Here is a 21,716-nt window from a genome sequence, read left to right as displayed (position 1 = left end):
GTACTTAGTGTCTTTTTTTTTTTTTTTTAGGCTACATATTTAAAGTCTTGTGGCACTGCCAATTTACCCTACTGTCTTGAACAGGGAAAGTAACAAAAGTAATGGCAAATATTTTCCAAACAGCAATACTTGGAAAGTTAGTTAGGAAGTTCTTCCTAAAGGCAGATAATAGACTTAGATTCCCTTGGGGTGAACCGGTAATGGAAGGGTGTGTTCCTCATGAATTCAGATATCCTGTCCAGTTTTCGCATGGACTGGTGTATGAAACGAGCATGTCCCAGGTCAGTGTTTGAACTTATTCAAGCTTTTGATATGTAGAGTTGCTTTTATATTTTTTTGTGTCATTAAGGGATTTTTCTGCATAGGCTTTTTATATTTTTATTTTCCTTTCTATTGCCAAAAAGAGCATATTTAAGAGACCCAACTGGATGTTTGAAGAACATAGGCAAGGCCTCTCTTGAACCTTCTGTCTTTTCTCTTGCTTGTGCGTAGCCATGTTCAGTCTCTGTGAGCTTTTCTTCTCTGGGGCCACTTCCAGCTGCTTATCCAGTGCTGGTATATGCACGGAAAGTTTTGCCTTCTAAGGTGAAACATTCCTCTTTTAAGCTCACTTATTGTTTCAGGGCATACTAGAGAGATGTGTGACAAACTGCTTTAGGACTTAATAACAGCCTAGATGTGTTAAGATTGCCAGTGCTACTTTTTGTGTTTCTCTGTGGTTTGTGTTCTCTTAACTCATAGTGTGGTTGCTATCTGGAGTAAAACAGTGAATGCTAATGCATGTGAAATATTTTAGCTAATAATTAGGTGGGTGCAGCATGGAGTAGGAGTTGTCCTGTTGGCTAGTTGAACTATTTGGAGAAACAAGTTACACAATTTAAGCTGTGAGTAGGAGTGTCTTTAACAGCATTTCTCAGTCTAATGAGAGCAAGTCTAATTTCCCTGCCTATGCTGCAGGTTCATGTGTGTCTGCAGAGCTGCCCAGCCAGCAAGCATAACTTGCTCCTCTCATCAGGGGCAGCATTTAGGAATTTCCTCTTGTTTCCAGGATTTTTCTTCAATACTCCAGAGGTTTTGAGTTTTCAGTAACTTCTGAACTTGGAATCTTTCATGTTGACCTGAATAGGAGTAGCTGGAGAATAAAAGGTCTTCAAAGGCAGGGATGTTGCGCTCAGTGCATATGATCCAGAAACAGATCAGAATGGTGCTGTTTTGATGATGGACAGTCCTTGACTGTGTTTTTCTAACTGTATACTACAATGCCTCAAGCGTAGATTACGCGTCTGGTAGCATTGCACAGAATGGAAAATGCTCTTAAAATTGTGTGGAGCAAGACAATGTAATTCTGTTTTAAGGCTTACCATAATAATGTCTGATTAAAATACAGTCTTATGTGATACAGCAAAAGTGATAGAGAGGCTTATCTTGCACATACATAGAAGGAAGACTGTTTGTAGGTGGTCTGGCTAGGCTGATATAAATAGTATTAAAAAGTCTCACTCTAGCTTATCTGTATTTACCATGACAAGTAGTATTTACAGAGTTTGAATAGGTAGAGCATTTAGTGTTAATCACAGCTGTTTACTAAATGGCAAAACTGAATGTTAAGGAACTCTAAAGCTTATTTCAGGAACAGTATTTAACCATGTAGTAGTGAATGCAGTGCCATCTGGCCTTTAAATAAGAGATGTTGCATCCCGCATGTTACACAAGTAAGAAGTATTTAACATATATTTAGCTTTTTGTTTTTTTTAATAAAATAATCCCATTTTCTAGTCAAGTCATTGAAGACTCACATTGCATGAGTGGAATGGAAGGTATTTTGAAAATGCAATCTTATTGTAATAGTGAATTGGCTTAGCGTACCCAACCTGTTTCAGTAATCTCGATAAGCAAATTTGAGAATGTTCAGCTAAAGCATTCAAAAGTGGACACCCTGAGCTGTAATTACCCATCTCTCCCCCTTAATGATGCATTTTGACGGTCATATGGAATTCAATGTTCCTGTCTGGTTTTTTGACCATGCTTGTTGCTATGTGTGAGGGAGAGAGTGTAGAACTGATTTCACCAACCTGATAACCAAGTTTATGTAGAAAACTAGTCTCAATTAGGAGCTTAGTCTACCTGTGTTATAGATTTAGGGAATTCCTTGGTCAAACTATAGAACTTTCCTCTGTTTATAAAATTTGGATTTGACTTGTACCACTGGCTATCTGTTTAGTCTCTCCTCCAGTTAGTGGCTGATAAGATATTTATCCTGTTTTCACTTACGGAATATCTGTAGCTTTTTACAAGCCAATCAATAGAGTTGATTATTCAGTTCAAGTAACTGACTATGCAAATACTTTCAATGGCCTTGTTGTTTAAGATGACAAAATTATCAACCTTACATTCTTCTGTGCCTATTTAAAATCTTCCAATGAAGGAATATTTTGGCCCCACAATTTGTGTCCACTTTTCCTGGCTCTGTTGAAAATAGCAAGTATTAGGAATATAATAGTTACTTTCAGATTTTCTCACTAGAATACTGTTCAGCTTGTCAAACTCCAGAAATGGATTGCTAAGGAAAGCCTCGTGTGCCTTTTCCCTTGCATGTTATACAATTGAGAGGAAAGAATAGTGTTTAACTTGGAAGCAACTTACTTCAAGTTGCTTTGCCTCCAAAGAGGAGGAGAGGGAATGCTCTCAAAGGTGCCTTTTGGAAGAATTGTCTTTAAGCATACTGAGGAGATGTAAGATTTCAGCAATATTAAATCTAGTTAACTTGATTTGCAGTTGTTTTTACAGCATCACTTACATTCAAAAGTAGGCCTATAGGACTTCACACATATGGAGGTAGTTTGCTTTGAATGGATACATTTGCCCTTATTTAGGAAATTAATATATCCTGTAATTTCTGGCTCACGTAAGAATTTCTAAGATTCGGTAGCTGAAAATTTATGAAAATCGCTCTCCTCTATTTCATGGTGTGGGCTTAGGGTCTCTGTCTTTTAATTCTGTCGTATTCATTTTACAAACATTCATTACTCCTCTATTATTCACACTATAGAAGAGGTTTCCACAACTGAAGGGTAATCAAAGAGAGGGGCAGGATGGTGTTTAAAGCTGACATTTTAAGAAAAAAAAAAAAAAGCTTTAAACCGAAGCTGGACTTTTTGCAGAAATAAGCTTCTTGAGAAAAGGAAAATAGCTGCAATTCCATACTATTTGTAGGTTCCTGCATAATGGATATGAATTTTAAGGGTCTTTCATTATAACTTTGTGTATTTATATGCCAGCATTAAGCAGTAGTTGAAAGCACAATGAACATAGTGTTGAACCCTTTTAAAAAAGGGAGGTAAAATGCATACAGACCACAAATTGCATGGTTTTATGTTAAGAGAACCCTAGGAAATTCAGGAAGTATAATCCATCCCTGTAAGGCTAATACTGTTTTTGTTGTGTTGGAAGTGTCATTAATCCAAAAAACCCACATGGAACTGATTCTTCAGGTGCTGAGGAAGGATACAGTGCTGGCAGGTATAGTAACTGTGAAGAGTGTGTGGGTGAAATAAGTTAGACTCAGGGAAAAACTGAAGTGGTAGTTAATTCTGGTAAGGGCTGTATTCTATTGAAGGTCTTGAAACCATCCAAATTTAAGCATCTAATTTTATAGAATCACAGCAGGGTTTGGGTGGGAGAGGACTTTCAAAGACCCTCTCGTCCAACTTCACTGTCATGGTTAGGGACATCTTTCACTAGATCGTGTTGCTCAAAGCCCCAGCCAAGCTGACCTTGAGCAATTCCAGGTGGGGGCCATCCACAGCTTCTCTGAGCAACCCATTCCAGTGTTTCATCACTCCCATCACAAAAACAACAAATCTTCATTGTGTCTACTCTACATCTATGCTCTTTCAGGTTAAAACCATTGTCTCTTGTCTTGTCACTGGTAAAAAGTGTCTCTTCATCTTTCTCATAAGCCCTATTTATATATTGAAAGGCTGCAATAAGGTCTCTCCAGAGCCTTGTTTTCTCCAGGCTGAACAATCCCAACTCTCTCAGCGTGTCCTCATAGTTGGGGTGTTCCAGCCCTCTGAGCATTTTCATGTCCTCCTCTGGACTTGCTCCCAACAGGTCCATGTCCTTCTTATGTTGAGGGCCCCAGAGCTGGACACAGAAGGTATGGATCTCAACAGAATAGAGGGGCAGAATCACTTCCTGCAACCCACTGGTCACACTTATTTTGATGCAGCTGGGGATATGGTTGGAAGTACGAGTTGGAGTTTTGAGACTGATCTCAGGCTATTTCTGCAGTCTATGATAGAGTCAGTGAAGAGAGGGTGAGAGAAAGAGTCTTCTTTAGGAAGTGAGCTGGAAGAGGACCCCATCCCAAAGGTATGTGCTGTACCTTCAAATACTTATGATCTGAGTTAAGTGGCATTTTGAGAGCTGTCTGGTGACTGATTAACCCTGTCATTTCCTTGGGGAAAAAGGCTGCTAAATGTCGAGTTCTCAGTGAATTGCGGGTTGGGAGTAGGTTGATAGGATCCTGTCAGATGAGTGACTAGTCACCTAACTGGTGTGTCCTGGGGCAGGTTCATACATGTTATTGGTTGTTTTATTTGGTCAGTGGGGATGGACTGTAATATATTTAAATATGACTAGTTTCATGCATTTTGTATGCTATTATAAGAGTACATAGTTACCCTCTCATCTCTTGAAAGACCCTTGATAGACAGGAAGACTGGCGCTTTCCTTTTCTCCACAAAAGAGATTAATTGCCTAGTTTGAACTCCCTTCTCAGTTTATATTGCATTGAGTGTTTGAAAGTGTATGTGCTGTGTAGGATACAGGGGCACGACATCATCAAAGTAACAGTAATCTTCAGGTACTGGTTCAGTGAGCTGAAATCCTTTGGAACTGGTAGAAATAAACAGAATGTGGACTTGATAATTGCATTTCTGTATGCAGCATCCTTGGGCTGTGTTCTGTAGCTATGGCTACTGCTGCTGCAAAAAAAAGTAATACCAGACCAAATTCAGAATCTGTACTGATTCTCTCTTCAGCCAACCATATTATGCAGGACCTTCCCTTGTTGTATGTAAGTGTGGGAACCATGCCTGTTCTGTCTTTTCCTTCTCTTTACAGTCTTATAAACGGGAGGAAAAGATCACTCTTTATAGGTTGGTGATCCCAAAACTAAATTTTGGATTTTTGCATACCCTTAAGCAGCTGAAACTTGCTGGAAAGGGTGCAAATAGGACCATGTGTTTCTGCAGGTGTTTTAGATCTTCCTCTCTTCCGACTCGGTTTCATTGTTTTCCAAAGCCTGAGGTCTTGCAGGCTCAGCTGTGCTGTGCTATTGACATGAGGTCAAAATGTGTGAGACTTTCATTACTTAAGTAAGAGGAAACTGTTGTCCAGTTTTTAGTTGACTAAGGGCCTTTACCTTTCATAATAGTCCTTTTGTCATCTATCTTCATTTTCTCCTAGCTTTTTCCACATTTCCTTTTTCCACCTTTGTATTTTTCACTTCATTTTTACGAGAAAATAGCATTTGTCTCACTGTGCTTCCCAGTGCTTTCCTCAGAAACATTTGTTGTTGTACCCCAAGGGCGTGGGTGCTCCCAGTCCTGCTGTGGGCTGGATGGAGATAAAATGGGCCAGATAAGGTTGTCTGTTGTCACTCTTAAGGATGACTTTACATCTCCTTGAATAGGGGAATCATACAGCTGTCCTTGATAAAGTTAAAGCACTAGGAAAATGATTTTCGGTTTTGTATTTTATAACTTTACAAGGCAGAGTATATTTAATGGATAGTAAACTGAAAAGGTAATTTCATCCAAGGTAACTAGGGAACCTGTCTCCTTGTCTGTCCGTTGTTGTGTTTTGTTGCTTTGGTTTTGTGTTTGTTGTTGTGTGTTTTTTTTGTTTGTTGTTGGTTTTTTTTCACACACATGCTCGGTGTTTGGTCGTGTGTGGTAGCATTTTTGGTGAGAATTATTACACTATTAATCCTTTTTACAAGTTTCTGTGAAATAGCTTCTTATGGTAGTGTTGGAAAAGTATTTGGATTTTTTCTTTCCTCTTTAGAATAGAGATGAGATTTTGTTTCTACTTTTGTATTTCTAAATGCAGTTGGTGAACAGCCTCTGGCAGAACCGTGACTCCTGTCTGAGTAGGCTAGATTGATGCTGCCTTCGTGTTTTATGGATTGAAACAAACAACTAACTCCCCCGTGACTGGTTTTCTCTCCTAAATGAAAATTGGGATTAAGGAAAGACTTGGAAATTGATGAAGTATGACTTCTTTTAGTGCCTTTCAAAAACTTCAGAAAGACTTAACAGTGCATCCACAAAATAAAGGGCAGAGGGAAATGTTTTGACTAGTATATTGTGAAAAATCTTTATTTACAGTTCAGAAGAGGAAAAATTACACTTTATGAAGAGAAAGTGTTAGTATATCAGAAAACATGTCTGAAAAATAGCAAGAAATCTAGAATTTTGCTTGCAAATGACTGAAAATCCTGTCTCTTAACATACCTTAAAAGCAGAAAAATGTTAGTGAACATAGGATGTGTTAAGAACCTGTTGGTAAATTTAAGGAAGAGCTATATCTCTGGTCTGTAATGTATCAGAGTTCGGTGCTTCAGTACATCAGCGTGCCTTTTCCATTTTTATCTGTATTCTGTACTGTAAGTGTCATGTTTTGCCATTTGAATTTGCAGCACATGGGTTTAGAGGGAGCCTCTTCTGTAACTAGTTGAAATTTGAGAGTAATGAGTTAAAAGTTTCTTCTTATTTTCTGACCCCTATTTCAGATTGATCCACCTTTATACTTCAATCTAATGGGGTGGCTTTGCTGGTGTAAACTTCATAGACTTATTCTCTATTTTACATTACATAGTGGGAAACGTTATTTTGCCCATTGGGGTCCCCTTACATTGCATTTGGACTGGAGACCTGGGAAAAAGTAGAAAGGATTGATTCAAGTGGTGGAGGGCAGCGTCTTTATTTTTTTTCTCCTCCAGAAACCAGAGTCATTAGAGATGAAAACATATATGCTCCCCATAAGAAGAGAACCTCCTCCAGGACTGTGATCAGCCACGATTGGTCTCTGAAGCACGTGGTAGGCAGTGGGATGCAAAGGCAGCTCTTGGGGGGTGTCCACAAGGTCACCAGTACCCAGTGGGTCCCCATGGCACTGCTGGGTGGGGCGGTCTCTGTACCTTCCATGCACCTTTCTGGCAGTTGTATTGACCCAGGGGGTTGTTTGTTGTATTGTTTAAGGGGGTTTATTCTGTGTCGGGTTAGGGATCTGCGTTATTCTTTTTTGCAGGGTTATTTTTAAGCAGGATCAATTTCTTGAGTTGATACACTGACCTACCCCAGTGTAATGATACGATGAGGATGGTTAAGATGGTGGTTTCCAAGTTCTTGCTGTTGAATGTGGTTTTGCTGACAAAGGTTTCTGTTTAGCCACAGCCAAAGTGGTGTCTGATGTAAGAAGAGCAATTAAGAGATTGCACTATTTTACTAATCGACACTTCAGTATAATGGGGAGATAAGTAGATGGGAGGTGATCTGTAAACACAAGATTACAAAGCAGCTTGGCAGTGTGTGCATCCTTCTTGTATTCTTTTGTTTAAAGGGAATCATGGGCCTCACGTAATACAAGCCTGAAGAGAAAGTGTGAAATTCGAAGGAAGATTGGAATAGGTTTCTGGAAAACCTGTAAACAAAAATATAAAGGCAGTGTGTGGGTGGTAATGTGAGTAAGAGCCAGACCTATGTTCCTGTTGGAGAGAAACTGTTCTCCATCACCTCTCCCCTTCCACTGATTTGGTTCATGTGAGAATGTCAGATACTGTGCCACCTTGACTTGTGTTTTGTAGTGTTAAAATTTTAATATGAGAGCTCTCTCTTGTGTCATTGAAGTGATGGCTTCCTACTACCTGTTTTCTGTCAGATGATTTTGAGTGGCAGTAGCTGAGTTATTCTCACTTATATGTTAATTGTATTAGGCTTCTACTAAAACGTCTTCATCTATAAGGTATGTTGTAACTGTCTTTCTTCTGGAGGAATACAGAACCCATTGGGTAAAGTTGGTTTATTTTAAAAGGTAGGGAGGACTGTTGGGGCTATAATCAAAGCTCCTGTGAGATTCCATTCACTGTTCTGTAAATGCAGTATGAGATTGGTGCTTGAAGTAAAGATCTATTTTTCAGACATCATCCAAAGTCAATCTATGAAAAATCTTCTTTCCCTTTTAATAACTCATTACATCAGTTATGTTGCTTTTCCTGCTTAAATAACTGTATTGGAGTTGCAATATGAAGGCTTCTTTAGTATTATTCAGGTTGCCATCTGCATTTTTACTGGGGCTAACTAATGATCATGTGATTCAATATGCTTGTATTGTTTGAAGTGAAAACAAGTATTTCAATTTTATGTGTTCTGACTCTGTGGTCCACCCCACCAGCGCTGCCCCCCCCTGCCCCCGCCAAGGTGTACGAAGAAAAACATTTGGGGTTTAAATTTATCAGGTGTTTCAAATTTAGTGGAATTCCTGTTTTAATCTAGATTTTATTTAAGGCATAGCACCCTGTCCCTCTCCCCTGCACACCATGACGAAACATATTCTCTTGTAGGGAACTATTTATTTGCAGTCACCATATATGATTTTTATTTTCCCCTGGGATGCTGGAGGATTAGAGCAGATTATAGTGCTGGAATAATGTCTGTCTCCTTGTGTTCCATTTAGTCATAAATAAACCCCTGAAAAATCTGAATGTTGCTATGGTGATGATAGTAAAAGCCTGGGATATGGAGTAAATGAGCCGCTTAGAAGCATAATGTCACTTACAGTAATGAGCATGCTGTTGTTAGAGTAGTGATGGGTTTACCTGATGCTCTGTAACTTTGCTAGCCCACACCAGATTCTGAAAGCAAGCAAATAAATGCAGTTCATTTGAATATGCTGTCTTCAGTAACTTACAGCTACTGACCTTTAAACAAATGGAAATTTGTGTTTTGTCTGTTTACTTTCTGGCTTTAATGTGTTGAAGTATCACGGAGAACCATGCAGAAACATCCAGTCTTTGTGTGCTGCCTTTCACATGATGGGCTGATTGAATTAAAACAACAGAAAAATCAACTCACAGCAATTCTATGTAAACAGGCACTTTCCTTCTCTGAAAGGGTGGAATATGAGGAATAAGATTACATTAAAATGTGGTTTGCTCCTTTTATATTTTTTTTTTTTCCAGTCTATATAACCTGGCTTCACTGGAACTTAGAGAAAACTTGCTGACATATTTACCTGAGTAAGTGACATTTTGTGTGTTTGATTGTGTTAAAATAAAATCTACTTCTTGAAATTTGCTAAGATTTGAAACTGAATGACAGTTAGAAAAAATATTCAGTGCTGACCGACAACATCATTTAAGAGATACAGCTTAGTTTTAGCAACACCTGGTTACATCCATTACCTCTGGTTCCACTTTGTTAGTAGCAAGAACCTGCAGTCTGTGTCAATTGGTTCTGATCTAAATAAATATTTTATATAAAACACAGCATCACCAAGCATTTCTTCCCAAACACAGCAGGAAGTGAGGGTATTGGTTTGGGTTGTTCTCATGCTGAAATTTCATAACTGTGAAAGTAGGCTAATAGGATCTCAGACATTTCAACTCCAGACCTTCAGAGCATTTAAATAAGCATTTGTGTTCATGGCTAAGTAAACAAAAGCTTCTAAAACCTGGAAATCAAAGCCTTGGTGACAAACTAGGCCTACTGATGTCTAAAATCTGACAGATGTCTCTGTGTTATCTGTATTGTGGAAGAGGAATTGGTGGTCTTTTGTAAGATTAATCAGGTATCTTATAGTTTGGGGATCCTTTTGGCTGCCTGGAAGAAGCCTTGTCTTTCTCTAATGAAGGAGTTCCCTTCCTTCACTACTCTGCTGCTTCTTCAAAGAGTTTTGGTGACTCCTGTTCTGCTTGTTTAGATAATCTACTAGATACTGTAATAAATTTAACCTATTTTAATCAAAATATCTTCCCCAGTCGCTTTGGGATCCTTTTTTCCGGTCAATCTATCCAGCACCTCAATTGTGGCTGTTTATAGCTGTGAGCCACAAGGCACTTTAAATGTCAATGGTCAGAAGACAAGAGTTGCTAGCTAGATTTGCCATGTGGTGTCAGAATTAAGCTGTCACAAATGTTGACAATTTTATTGCTCCTGGAAAATTCTGACTGTCAGTAATGTAGCTGATGAGTCTGGCTGGCTTTCGTGGTACTGCAGCTTTGGACAAGGTAAGCAAGAGCTCTACAGCAGGCTGCTTTTGAAGTAGAAGGATGGGCCTCTGTGTCTGTTCATATTCTGAGAACTTCTACATCTTTCTGGGCTTCCCTCTGTTTGCATCTTCAAATCCAACCCAAAATACTTCAGAAACTGATAGATCAGGTTGAGAAGATACATGACGGATTTGTTGAGTCTTGAGTCACACTGTTACATGTGATCACTGTGAGGAATTTTTATCCAGTTGCATAACTAAGTTCGCCCTTAAAATAAACCCAACCAACTATACTAAACTATGTGGCACTGTTGACCCTGAGGGACTGATGGTTAAAGTAAAGAATAATGATTTGATTGCCTATACTAAGTTTTATGTTTCAAGGGCATAGAGTTACACTGACAAACCAAGTTATTTTTTCAGTAGGATATTACTGCAAATAGTCTATGCCCAGTAAAATAACTGTCTGTCTACAACACATTGTAATTTGAAATAAGAGTTTCAGTAAAATGAGCTCATTCAAATACATGGGGTTTCTGTTGGTTTAGTCTGATGTGGTTTTGTTTGACTTATCTCATAGATCACTTGCCAAGCTGCAGCGACTAGAAGAACTTGATTTAGGAAACAATGAACTTTATCACTTGGTAAGAGAACATGCCACTGATAGTGCACGTTGGTCTTGTTTTATGCATCCTTTAGGTTAAATAGGTTGTAGGATGTCCAAAATTGAAGAAAGAAAAATATATGGGGGGAGAGTCTTTCTGTATGTACAGATGAATTTTGGCAGTGAGTTGATGCTTCTCGTATCTGCTTAGTCTCGTTCAGTACAATATTTCTTTACCCAAGAAACTACAGCTGATCTCTAGAAAATGAGAGCACTGCACAGACTTTTTCTACAAAAGAAAAAGGAGTGGAAGGACACAAACTCTTGTCTGTACTTCCGATTGCCATGAATACATGGGCTGCTGCAGGGAGCTGGGTGGGCTGAGCACAGATGGAAGCTCAGTGGTTTCCAGGGTGGGAACAGGAATCTTTGGGAGGGGGCCGAGGCAAACTGCTGAGTGCTGTGGTGTCTGACATCGTGGCAGGTAGATGTACCAAGAGGCATCAGCCATCTCCCTTAAGCTGACTCGATTAAACATTGGATTTGCAGTAGATTAAGAATGTGCAGTGGAGTTTGTTAGTGCCTGCCAGGTAAAGTATGGTAGGTTGTTAATCTATAGAAATTAATTTGTATGATGGAGTTCCCAAATGCTCACATTCACCCTTGCTGTATTTAACCATGGTACTTCTAAATAGTGCTTGGAGTAAGGATTGGTTTGCTCAGACTGTAATTATGGGGTGGGCATTTGTTTTTTACTTTAAGCTTCTATGCTACTTAACATTTTTACTTTTTATATTATAGCCAGAAACGATTGGTGCACTTTTCAATCTTAAAGACCTCTGGTTGGATGGAAACCAATTAACCGAAATACCTCAGGTAAAGATGAGCTCTACTGATACTGTTTTGATGATGCTTTTTAAAGAAAACCTTTTTATCCATACCTAAAGCGTGGTGATCCAAAATGAATAGTTTTTCTCAGTTCATTTTCCTGGATTTGGTTTTGGATGTGTAAGGGCTTTCTCTTAATAAGTTCCTCAGCAAGGCATTGTACATAGAATCATAGAATGGTTAGGGTTGGAAGGGACCTTAAAGGTCATCTAATTTCAACTCCCCTGCTGTGACCAGGGACACCTTCCACTAGACCAGGTTGCTCAAAGCCCCATCCACCCTGACCTTGAACACTTTCAGGGATGGAGCATCCACAGCTTCTCTGGGCAACTTGTTCCTCACCATCCTCATGGTAAACAATTTCTTCCTTATATCTAATATAAATATACTCTCAGTTTAAGACCATTACCCCTTGTCTTGTCACTACATGCCCTTGTAAAAAGTCCCTCTCTGGATTTCTTGTGGCCCCTTTTAGGTACTGGAAGGCTGCTGTAAGGTGTGCCCAGGGCCTTCTTTTCTCCAAGCTGAACAACCCCAACTCTCTCAGCCTGTCTCCATAGGAGAGGTGCTCCAGCCCTCTGATCACCTTTGTGTCCCTCCTCTGGACTTTCTCCAACAAGTCTGTGTCCTTCTTATGATGGGCCTCCAGAGGTGGACTCACTGCTGTACATGGGGTCTCACCAGAGTGGAGTGACCTGCTGACCACACTCCTTTTGATGCAGCTCAGGATCCCATTGCTATTCTAGGCTGCGAGGGCACATTGCCAGATCATGTTGACATGACATCATACGTTGTCAGACATTTTCTTTAAAAAATTTTGACAAAGGAATTGTTTCCTAATAGGCACATTGTTCAATTTATAGGATGACACATCCTCTGTTTGTAGTCCTGGCTGAATGATCAAGGAGCCACTAGTTGGCTGAGCTAACTCTCACCTTTTGTATCTATTTTTGAATTGCAGTTTTCACAGCTTTGAAGAGGAATCATTACTTTTTTTTGCGGTCATCTTCTTCTATTCAAATACAGTGTTTGGGAGAAATACAATCATAGAACTCTTGCCATAAATAGAAATTTTGATCTATGCAGGCAAATCCCCCGTCTGACATCAGTCATGGGATGAAGTGCCTTAGCATTTAAAGCTTACAGCACGCCAAATTCCCTTCCTTAAGAACTGTTGTAACATGTGGGATTGTTTCTTTCCCCGTTTTTCCTTTAGAGCGAAGTCAAAACCTGTTTCCCCCTCTTCCTTGTTCAGTTTGCTGTTAGTTGCTGTATTGATCTCATTGTCAACAGTGTAATTTGGAAATTAGTTACAGTTTAGTGGGTTTTGTTGACTTTGTTGTTTGCTTGGACTACTAATTCTTTAAGTAGATGTAGTTAAACACCGATTATCATTCATAAAAGGTCATGTGGCCTTCAGTAGCTGTTTTTATTTAAGCTGGCCGTTATTGTATATTTGGTCTAATGTCCAAAAGATAGGATAAAGGGTGTGTGTATATGTGTTTAATGAAAGACCCTCTTGAGGGGCAAACATTTCTAAAATTAAAGGACTGGTCTTGTGAGTTAGGATCAAGGCTGTCATTGTGCGATGATTACATGTATGTAAAAGCAAAGGACATTTCTGCCCTGGACATTCTGTTCTCTGGAAGATCCTTTGGATGACTGAAATAGGAACTATTCTAGAGCATGTATAGGGTTGTCTGTGTATATATGGAATGGGAGGGTGCTGTGATGGCTGACAGGAACAAAGGTATTTCTCTGTCAGACTTTGAAGCTAATTGGCAGATTATCACTGTAAAAAATTAAGTAATCATTAATAATTGTAGATGATGGCAGTAAAACTTGGCAGTTAAAATATGCTTGCTAGAGCAACACTCCCAGTTCCTATTTCTACATTTGTTGCAGTTGGGAGATGTGAAGATATGAAATCCCTAGATGTCATGGCATGTTGCTGTATCAGCCAAAAGAAACTAATCCTAATTTGCCTAGGGTTAATTGGGAGGGGCAGACTTTAATTATGTGGAGGTTGATAATCTGTAGTTCTCAAAAAACAACTTTGCAGTCTTTACTTGGGGATAACTCCAGTTTTGGCTGGTGCTTGCCTGGGTGTGCTCAACATATCTTGTCTGACTACTGAAACCAGTCTTAATAGTTAGAATAAGGAACTGTGTCTGAATCGCTTGGTTGGTTTATCGTATGTAAAATATGATTGTTTACTTTTTTCTGCATTTAGAGGTCAGAGAAAGAATGACCAATTTAGAAGTCATAAAGAGAATTGTTTTTCCTTCTGGAATTTCATTGCAATGGTACATTTTTCAAATTGCTTTATTACGTGTTTGGGCACGACTTAATTTTTTTTTGTCTTGTATCACAGGAAGTAGGAAACCTGAAAAACCTGCTTTGTCTGGATGTTTCTGAAAATAAATTGGAATGCCTTCCTGAAGAAATTAGTGGTCTGACTTCTTTGACAGACTTGCTTGTTTCTCAGAATTTACTTCAGGTCTTACCTGATGGCATTGGTAAGTACAAGGTGAATGCTGTCAGACAGAACCATTTAGTCCACCGTAAATGGAAAGCTGTTTGTTTTCAAGTCTTTTGAAGTCTTTTTGTGCAAGAGATGAGCTTGTCTCAGCTATTATTTTTCATAGTATGAAATGCATAGCTCTATTTTCTCATTTTAATTGTGAACATAATGACTATCTCGGACTCCTTTTTTGGCATTCACTTAATACCTGCCAAACCAAAAGTTAATATATCCTCTCAGTTCATACTGTGTCCATGTCACAGTTATAACTCTTTACATTTTAAAAGTCTAGCTTGTAACATGCTGTAGGTCACTTGATAATACTGGCTGACAGTATCACTACAAAAAAAGACATCCTTTTTAGTAGGGATATGTAATTATCTTCAATTCGACATTCTGATTAATCCTATGCTGAGCCCGGTGGAAGGCTGTTCTGGCTTCAGCACATTATTTCTCACACTTGAGTATCCAAACTACAGCCTTTCTGTGTCTGACCCCTTAAAACAGCTTTAATAGCTGAGGAATATTTTTTGAAGCAGTACCAGTGCCTTTTTAAAGGTAAATGTGTTTACACCTGCAGTAGTTGTGAAAAGTAGTCAGTGAGGCATTGTTTCTCTGCTACTCGTCAGCTTTTTTTCCTGACAGTCTCATGTTGCAAGACCATGCCTTCTCCTTGCCAGGATTTTTTTTTTTTTTTTTTAAATAAAGGTGTAGGAGAAGGAGGAATGTGTGAAACAATGGGCAGACCTTCCCCCTTCCTGCATATGGTATATGAGCCTGAGAAAAGAGCAGCGTTTTTCTAGAAATTAAACTTGGGAGAGCAGGGTGACTACTGTGGGTCCTAGCATGTGTTTGGCAGAGGCTCGCAGCAGCCCTCTCTGGTGACCTGAGCTGGCCAGTACAGGTGTTGCACATGAGAAATGGAGCTGTACCTTCTGCAAGGTGACAGCCCACACAGCCTGCACCAGGGAAACTCGGCTTTAACACCAGCTGCTGAGCAAGAGGAGCTGCTGCTTCTCGACAGTCCTGTGAAATGGAGTTGCTTTGCTGGGGAAGGTGATTGCAAAGGGCCAGGCTGTTTCAGGCCAGGCCTAGTTTGCATGTGCATTTTGTAACATTTTCTGGATCTAATTTTGTTATAAAGGCAGGAAAAAAAAGCTACTTATGTGAATATAATAGCTTACTTGTGTTTGGAAAATTGGGTAAAGCTAGGTAGTATATATTTTGTATAACACTGGAACTTACTGTGTGAAACTGGGGAACTCTGGTGTTGTGGTTGAAGTGAAACTCACTGGTCTCTGTGGAAGCTATTGGGAGCGGTTCAGCTGATCACCGAAATGTTGGTTGGACTGGTGGATCTGTAGAGCCCTTGAAGCAGGGCTGTCACCAACACCAGTGGGTCAGGTCAGCTGTGACTGTCTCTCACCAAGTCTCTGAAGCCCCTCACAGAGATGGCTCCAGCACCCATGAGCAGCCTATGTCAGAGCTGCACCACCTCCCACTGAGGAAGCTTCTCCGAGTGTCCAGCCCGTGCTTCAGTTTGTGGCCATTGCTGTCTCACCTGCCACTACGGAGAGGAGTTTGCCTCTGTCATCTCTGTAACTGCCTTCAAGTAGTTGTGGGCTGTTCCCAGATGCCTCCTTGGCTGCTGCTTTGCTGAAGTCAACAAAGTAAGCTCTCCCAGCCTCAGCTCACATGTGCTCTGGTCGCATTGGTAGCTTTGTGCTGGACCACCATCACCATCTCACTTGAATTGTGGAGTCGGGGGGGAAGACAGGAGAGGACATGGAACTGAGCATGATTTCGCAGGTGTGGCCTCACTGGTACCAAGCAGATGGGATATAGTAACTGTCATTGATCTGCTGGCTGTAGTTCTAACATAGTCCAGCCAATGTTTATTTCTGGTAAGAGCACACTGCTAGTTCATGTTCAGCTTGGTGCTTACCATAGCCCCCAGGTCCTTTCCAGCAGGACTCCTGTACAGCCCATCACTTCCCAGCCTGTGCTGGTGCACGGGTTCATTCTGCCCAGGTGCAGAGCTTTGCACTTTTCCTTGCTGAACCTCGAGTTTCTCTGTAGGTTGCTGTCTTTCTGTGTATCAGCTGTCTCTTCATGATTTAGCATCATCAGCAAATTTGGTGTGCCAGCCTATGACAGCTCTTTCGGATCACGTGCGCATGGGCTGGGATGTGTCAGCAGTCGGTGGTGTCTCCTGAATTCTCTGTCTTGGGTTCTGCCTGGATCAGCTCTTCTTGGCACCAAAGACCATTCTGGTAAAAAGGAGCAGAACAAAGTGAACTTTCTGCTCTGAAATGGTATTTTGTCCTTTCTGGGGAGAAGACCTTCGAAGAAGCTTGATCTGTAATCGTTTGGGTTTCATGTCTGACTAGCTGCATTCTATATTAGGATAAAGAGACCTTGATCCTATTTAGTTTTGGGTTGTCACTTCACTCTGGCTGAGTAGGCATAGGTGGTCTGAACACTTCTTTATTAATAAACATTGTATAATTGAGGAAAAAATATATCATTTTGCTGTGTTTATAGGCCTTTGGGTAGCCATGTCCTTGAATGGGTACCATTCAGATTGCAACTTTAATACAATTTAATATGCTTAAATATTGGATATGAATATTGATATTGAATATGAATTTAGTGATGTTATAAACTTGCAAAAATAGTGCAAGCACCAAGAGAAGCAGTGCTTGGTTTTTTTTGTTTTTTTTTTTTTGTTTGTTTTTTTGTTTACCTATGTTAGAGAATTTCTAAAAGTTTTGCAGCAGTAAAATTTTCTGTAATTAAAGCAGGTTTTGGAGGATACTAAGCTAAACAAACATGTTGTTCTTTCTGTACAGGAAAACTGAGGAGGCTCTCCATTTTGAAGGTTGATCAGAACAAACTTATTCAACTAACAGATTCAATTGGAGACTGCGAAAGCCTTACTGAACTAGTTCTAACAGAAAACCAACTGCAGGTAGGCATGGCCATGGCTGCTCAAATGACCTGCTGCTAAGTGCCGAGTCACTTAACTCATCAGGTTACTCACCATTGCTACTGTTAAATAGTGAATTTCTTTTAAATGCATTTTATTTCTAACCTGTTAAGTGAATGCTGAAGATCAGGTTGTGTGTAGCAATAATCCTCCTTTCCAAAGGCTTACGTGATTACATATTCACTGTTGAATCTTTCATGATCAGTGAGGGAACTGGAGCACCTGGGCTGCAGGTATCACTTACTTTGTGTTTTTAATGTGGAGTTTGTGGCACATTGCATTGTTGCCAATTTTTGATGTGCATTATCTGGATCAGGCTTGCTGGAACTGAATAAGAGCCCTGAGCACTGCAGAGCTGCAGTTGTACCATTCCTTGCTCTGCTGCTCTACTCTAGCTAGGTGTTAAATACGATATGTGGTCAATGAAAATAAATCTCAGACTTCCTTGCATTAGATGTTTCCTTCCATTATTTTGAAACTGCCTTCACGTGATGCTGACTCTTGGAGAGTAGAAGTGTTGATGAAAGTCTAGATTTGATCATTTCTTGAGTTAGACTGGTGCTTGGTTGAGTTAGGAGCTTAAGGCTATTGGAAAGATGCCTCTCCAGGGTTAGTTCATAGCACATAAGTTAGAAACTTGGCTGTCTATTACCTGTTTAGGAACCCTAAAGTTATAGAATATGGACATTCTGCGTACATGCTTTGGTACATGGCTGTTGTGCATCTGTCATCTTAGTGCAGAATTCACTCATGAATTTATATCAGAAACTGATGTTCCTGGACATTACTTCTGCAAGATAAAACCTTGGATGTCCTTTGAAAGGCCTGGTAGTAACGAGGGTTAACTACACTCTGATTTTGAAAGTGGATCAGTCTATTGATTCTTTTAAGTTAATAGATTATTTATTTAATTTAATAGAATTTATTTAAATCTATAAATAAGTTCATTAAGTCTATTAATGTTAATTTATTTTAAAGTGGGAAGTTTTGTTCTAACTCTGTGAATTTACAAATTCTGTTTGCGTATTGTTTTGTATTTGTTGGAACAGTCATTGCCAAAGAGCATTGGAAGACTAAAGAAGCTGAACAATTTGAATGCTGATAGAAACAAATTAACATCATTGCCCAAAGAGGTAAGTTTTGTGCAAGTAAGTCTCACAGATGTGATTATACAAAACAAAAAACTCTTGATTTCAAGTGCCTACAAGAAGTATCAGGCAGCTTTGCTCCACTGGCTGTTTTTTGCAAACTGGTCATAACCGGAAGCTTGTCCATTAGATCTGAGCAGCAGCTGTGGTGATTTGATGGCTTGGAAGTGCAAAATGTCTTTGCAGTTGAACCAAAGGTTTTGGGTCTAATTAGTTTGTAATTAGTAATTCCCAGTAATAGTGTCAGGTCCAGCACTATTTGAAGACTGGGAGTTCCATTAGAGCGAATGCATTTAAACATCAATATGCCTCTTCTGTATGTAGTATAAAAGTACTGCCAGAGTATTCCTTGCCTCACTCTTGTGAGCAATAGCAAAGGGAAGGTTTCATATTCTGAGAAATGATTCAGAGACTGTTTTGACAATCTTTTTGTTTTGGAGATCTCAGGACTAATTTTGCCCATAACTATGTGGACCTGATGTGATCAAGATCACTGATACCTGAAATCTTACAATAATGATCACTAGGCCTTCTTGTCTGTCATAACAGTACATGGAATGAAATGAGACTAGAATTTCTGTTGTGAAACTAAATATAATAAAGGTCTTACAAGTTTAGTTCAGCGCTAAATTCTGGAGAAACATTCAGGGAAGCAGCATCCTGTGATTAGAGCATGGGATTGCGAGTTGGCTCTGCTCACACTCCTGTTTTTGTCCAAGTAGTTCTCCCCCTTAATTTTCCTGTTTCTAACATGTGGCTCTGAGCTTGTAGCTTTTGTTCACCACTTTCAGTCACTTCAGGAGCAGGAGGGGTTTGTACTTAGGTGGCAGCTGATGGGTGGGAATTGAAAGGAGTATCAACTCTCCCTAGTGAGACCACACTTCTGCTCAGGCCCACTTACTTACAGAGCTTGGACAGCTTGAAGAGGAGGTGTGAGGAGGGAACAAAGTGGCTGGGAACCAGGAGCTGGGGAAGAGCCGGTGGTCTGAAGAGGAGGGGTTGAGCAGGGGCAGAGGATGCTGTTGTAGCACTGGCAGCAACAATTCCAGTGGCCCAGGTCTGAACTGCCACAGGTCAGTTGCCTAGTTGGGGCTCCACAATAACCCTTATTGCTCTTTTACAGATTGACTTGAAAGTGTATGTTTGACGGGGGGGAAGGTGAGGAAGGGAAGGTGAGAGTACTGCAGCACCTTTAGCAGGATAGCATCTCCTCTGCAGAGATGCTGCTGTTCTGAACATAAAATTGCAGAGGGCGCACCCAGACAGGTTGCATAAAAGCTAACAAGAGGCAGGACTTTGGGAAAACCATGTTTCTGGGCATGTAATGGCAATTTTGATCTTGTACTTATTCAGCAGAAAACTTTCCATGTCTATGCAGAGAACTTAATACATTACACAGGCGTCGTAGACTATCCGTGCTTGGGACTCGTACAGTTTTGTGTTTAGTGCACCTTTAAGCAGAATCGCTCTGAGTTTGTTATAACATGTAAGGTTTTATGATACATTTTCCTGCCAGATTGGCCATTAGTAGCTTAGGTAGTGTATGAGCACTTTTCTTAGTTAACCTGAGTTCATGGTATTGGAGACAGTGCATGAGGTGAGCAGCATGGCTTGAAAGGAGCAGGGAGAAGAGCAGGTAAGAGGAGGAGGCTCAGCATCAGAAATAGGTAAAGCAGGGTGACTGTGGTGTGTGTCTGTTTGGGAGGAACAACAGAGTCAAGGGCTTGGTGCAGAATGATAAAAGGACTGATGCTGAACAAGAAAGTGGAGATTTTGAACCAGAAATGGATTTCAGAGGTGGAAAGTGTTGCCCAGTTGGTGAAGGATGTGGAGGTATCGAAGAGCAAAGTGAAGAACAAGAATGTGTGTTAAGAACATTAGTGCTCATGAGAGGGGAGGGGACACCTACACAAGTGGTGTGATAAAGTCAGGGATGAGTCTCTGTTTGGAGAAGGTGAGTGATGAGGAAATGGAAGGTGGTATCTGGAGTGAGGTGAGCTGGGGAGTTTTAGAAAGTCCAGGAAATAAGGATGGGAGAGGGTGGTCCCCAGGGAGCTTGGCAGAGAAACAGAAGAAACAAAGCTCCTTGGCATCCACTTCTTTGAAACAGATTGATTTATTTTTCCCCCCGACCCTGTAAATGTCTCCACACCTATGTATCTTTCCCATTAGAGCTAATACTTGGAATTTTTTAAAAAATATTTTTAAAGGAAGTCTGTCTTCCTCCAACTGGAGGGTCATATCCACCCTCTAGATCAGTGGATTTGAATTCCAAGCTGGCAATGGTAACAAATAGAAAGTCAAAACAACTGATGCAATGGTTTGCCCCAAAAGTACTGATTAGTATGTGTGTATTGCAGGACATCTAGCTAATTAGACATTTCAGTTTCAGTTTTTCGAGTTTCAGTTTCAATTCCTTATGCTTAGGTTGTTCAATAAACCACTTTTCTGTCAAAGTCTTTAGATTGCCTTATAACATTGCTGAAATGCTAGCTGTGAAAACAGAAAGAAATATTTTCTCTGCTCCTGTTTTGTCTGTTTCTTAACCAGTAGCCTTTTGCTTTAAATCAAATGTGAGCATTTCTGTAGTACAGGTTTTCTGTTTGAAATGCAGAGGAATTTGGTGAAGAGTCAGGTTTCGTAGCTCTAAAAGAAAAATGTTCTGCGTAAACAAAGTGCACAGGTGTAATGAGCACTGTTTGCTGTTGCACGGAGCATTCACAGGAGCAGCTTCAGGGATGCAGATAATGGCCAAGATCTGATGCTGGGTTTCTCTTTGGATGGCGAGGAGAAACAATTTGGTGTCTTGGTGAAATATTCAGTTTTCATTTTCCTTCTCATCATTACTGACTTAAACAAAAAGGATACAAAATGCATTGATAGGCCACTTAAGAAAAACTGAAAAATGTCTTCTGTCTTTTGGAAGGTTCTGCTTGACAGTGAGAAAGCATACCATCTTTTGCATTTATTTTCATCTCAGAATGACTAATATTTAAAACCAGGCACCAACTTCTGACAGCAGTCATTTTTTTTGACACCACAGCCTGCTGTGTGTTGCTTAGGATGTCTCCTGAGATAATATGGTAAGACTAGGGTCTCAGACATTTGCACATCAGTCAGTACTGGTACTCGTTACTCCTCACAGAAGCAGTCAGATGCGGGAGTATACACTGCAGGGATTCTTACTCTGTATCTTCCTTCCTTGCTTCCTTCCTTCCCCACTTTTCCTTCCTTGCTTCCTTCCTTCCCCACTTTTCCTTCCTTGCTTCCTTCCTTCCCCACTTTTCC

At 40.1% G+C, this 21,716-nt stretch overlaps 1 protein-coding gene across 3 annotated transcripts in view; it reads left to right on the top strand.

Moving 5' to 3' along the window:
- LRRC1 (leucine rich repeat containing 1) overlaps nucleotides 1–21,716 on the top strand; it is a 101,816-nt gene that overhangs the window by 38,472 nt on the left and 41,628 nt on the right. For all 3 annotated transcript variants that reach the window (XM_071806985.1, XM_071806984.1, XM_065835806.2), the window contains exons 5-10: nucleotides 9,248–9,304; nucleotides 10,856–10,919; nucleotides 11,681–11,755; nucleotides 14,142–14,286; nucleotides 17,144–17,262; nucleotides 18,330–18,413. In XM_071806985.1, coding sequence (XP_071663086.1) covers nucleotides 9,248–9,304; nucleotides 10,856–10,919; nucleotides 11,681–11,755; nucleotides 14,142–14,286; nucleotides 17,144–17,262; nucleotides 18,330–18,413 — 544 coding nt within the window. The remainder of the gene's footprint in view (nucleotides 1–9,247; nucleotides 9,305–10,855; nucleotides 10,920–11,680; nucleotides 11,756–14,141; nucleotides 14,287–17,143; nucleotides 17,263–18,329; nucleotides 18,414–21,716) is intronic.

Source organism: Patagioenas fasciata, chromosome 3 (assembly GCF_037038585.1).
Source record: "Patagioenas fasciata isolate bPatFas1 chromosome 3, bPatFas1.hap1, whole genome shotgun sequence".
Taxonomy (NCBI): Eukaryota; Metazoa; Chordata; class Aves; order Columbiformes; family Columbidae; genus Patagioenas; species Patagioenas fasciata.
Note: the sequence above shows the minus strand (reverse complement) of the source record. Positions and strands in the feature narration are given on the sequence as shown.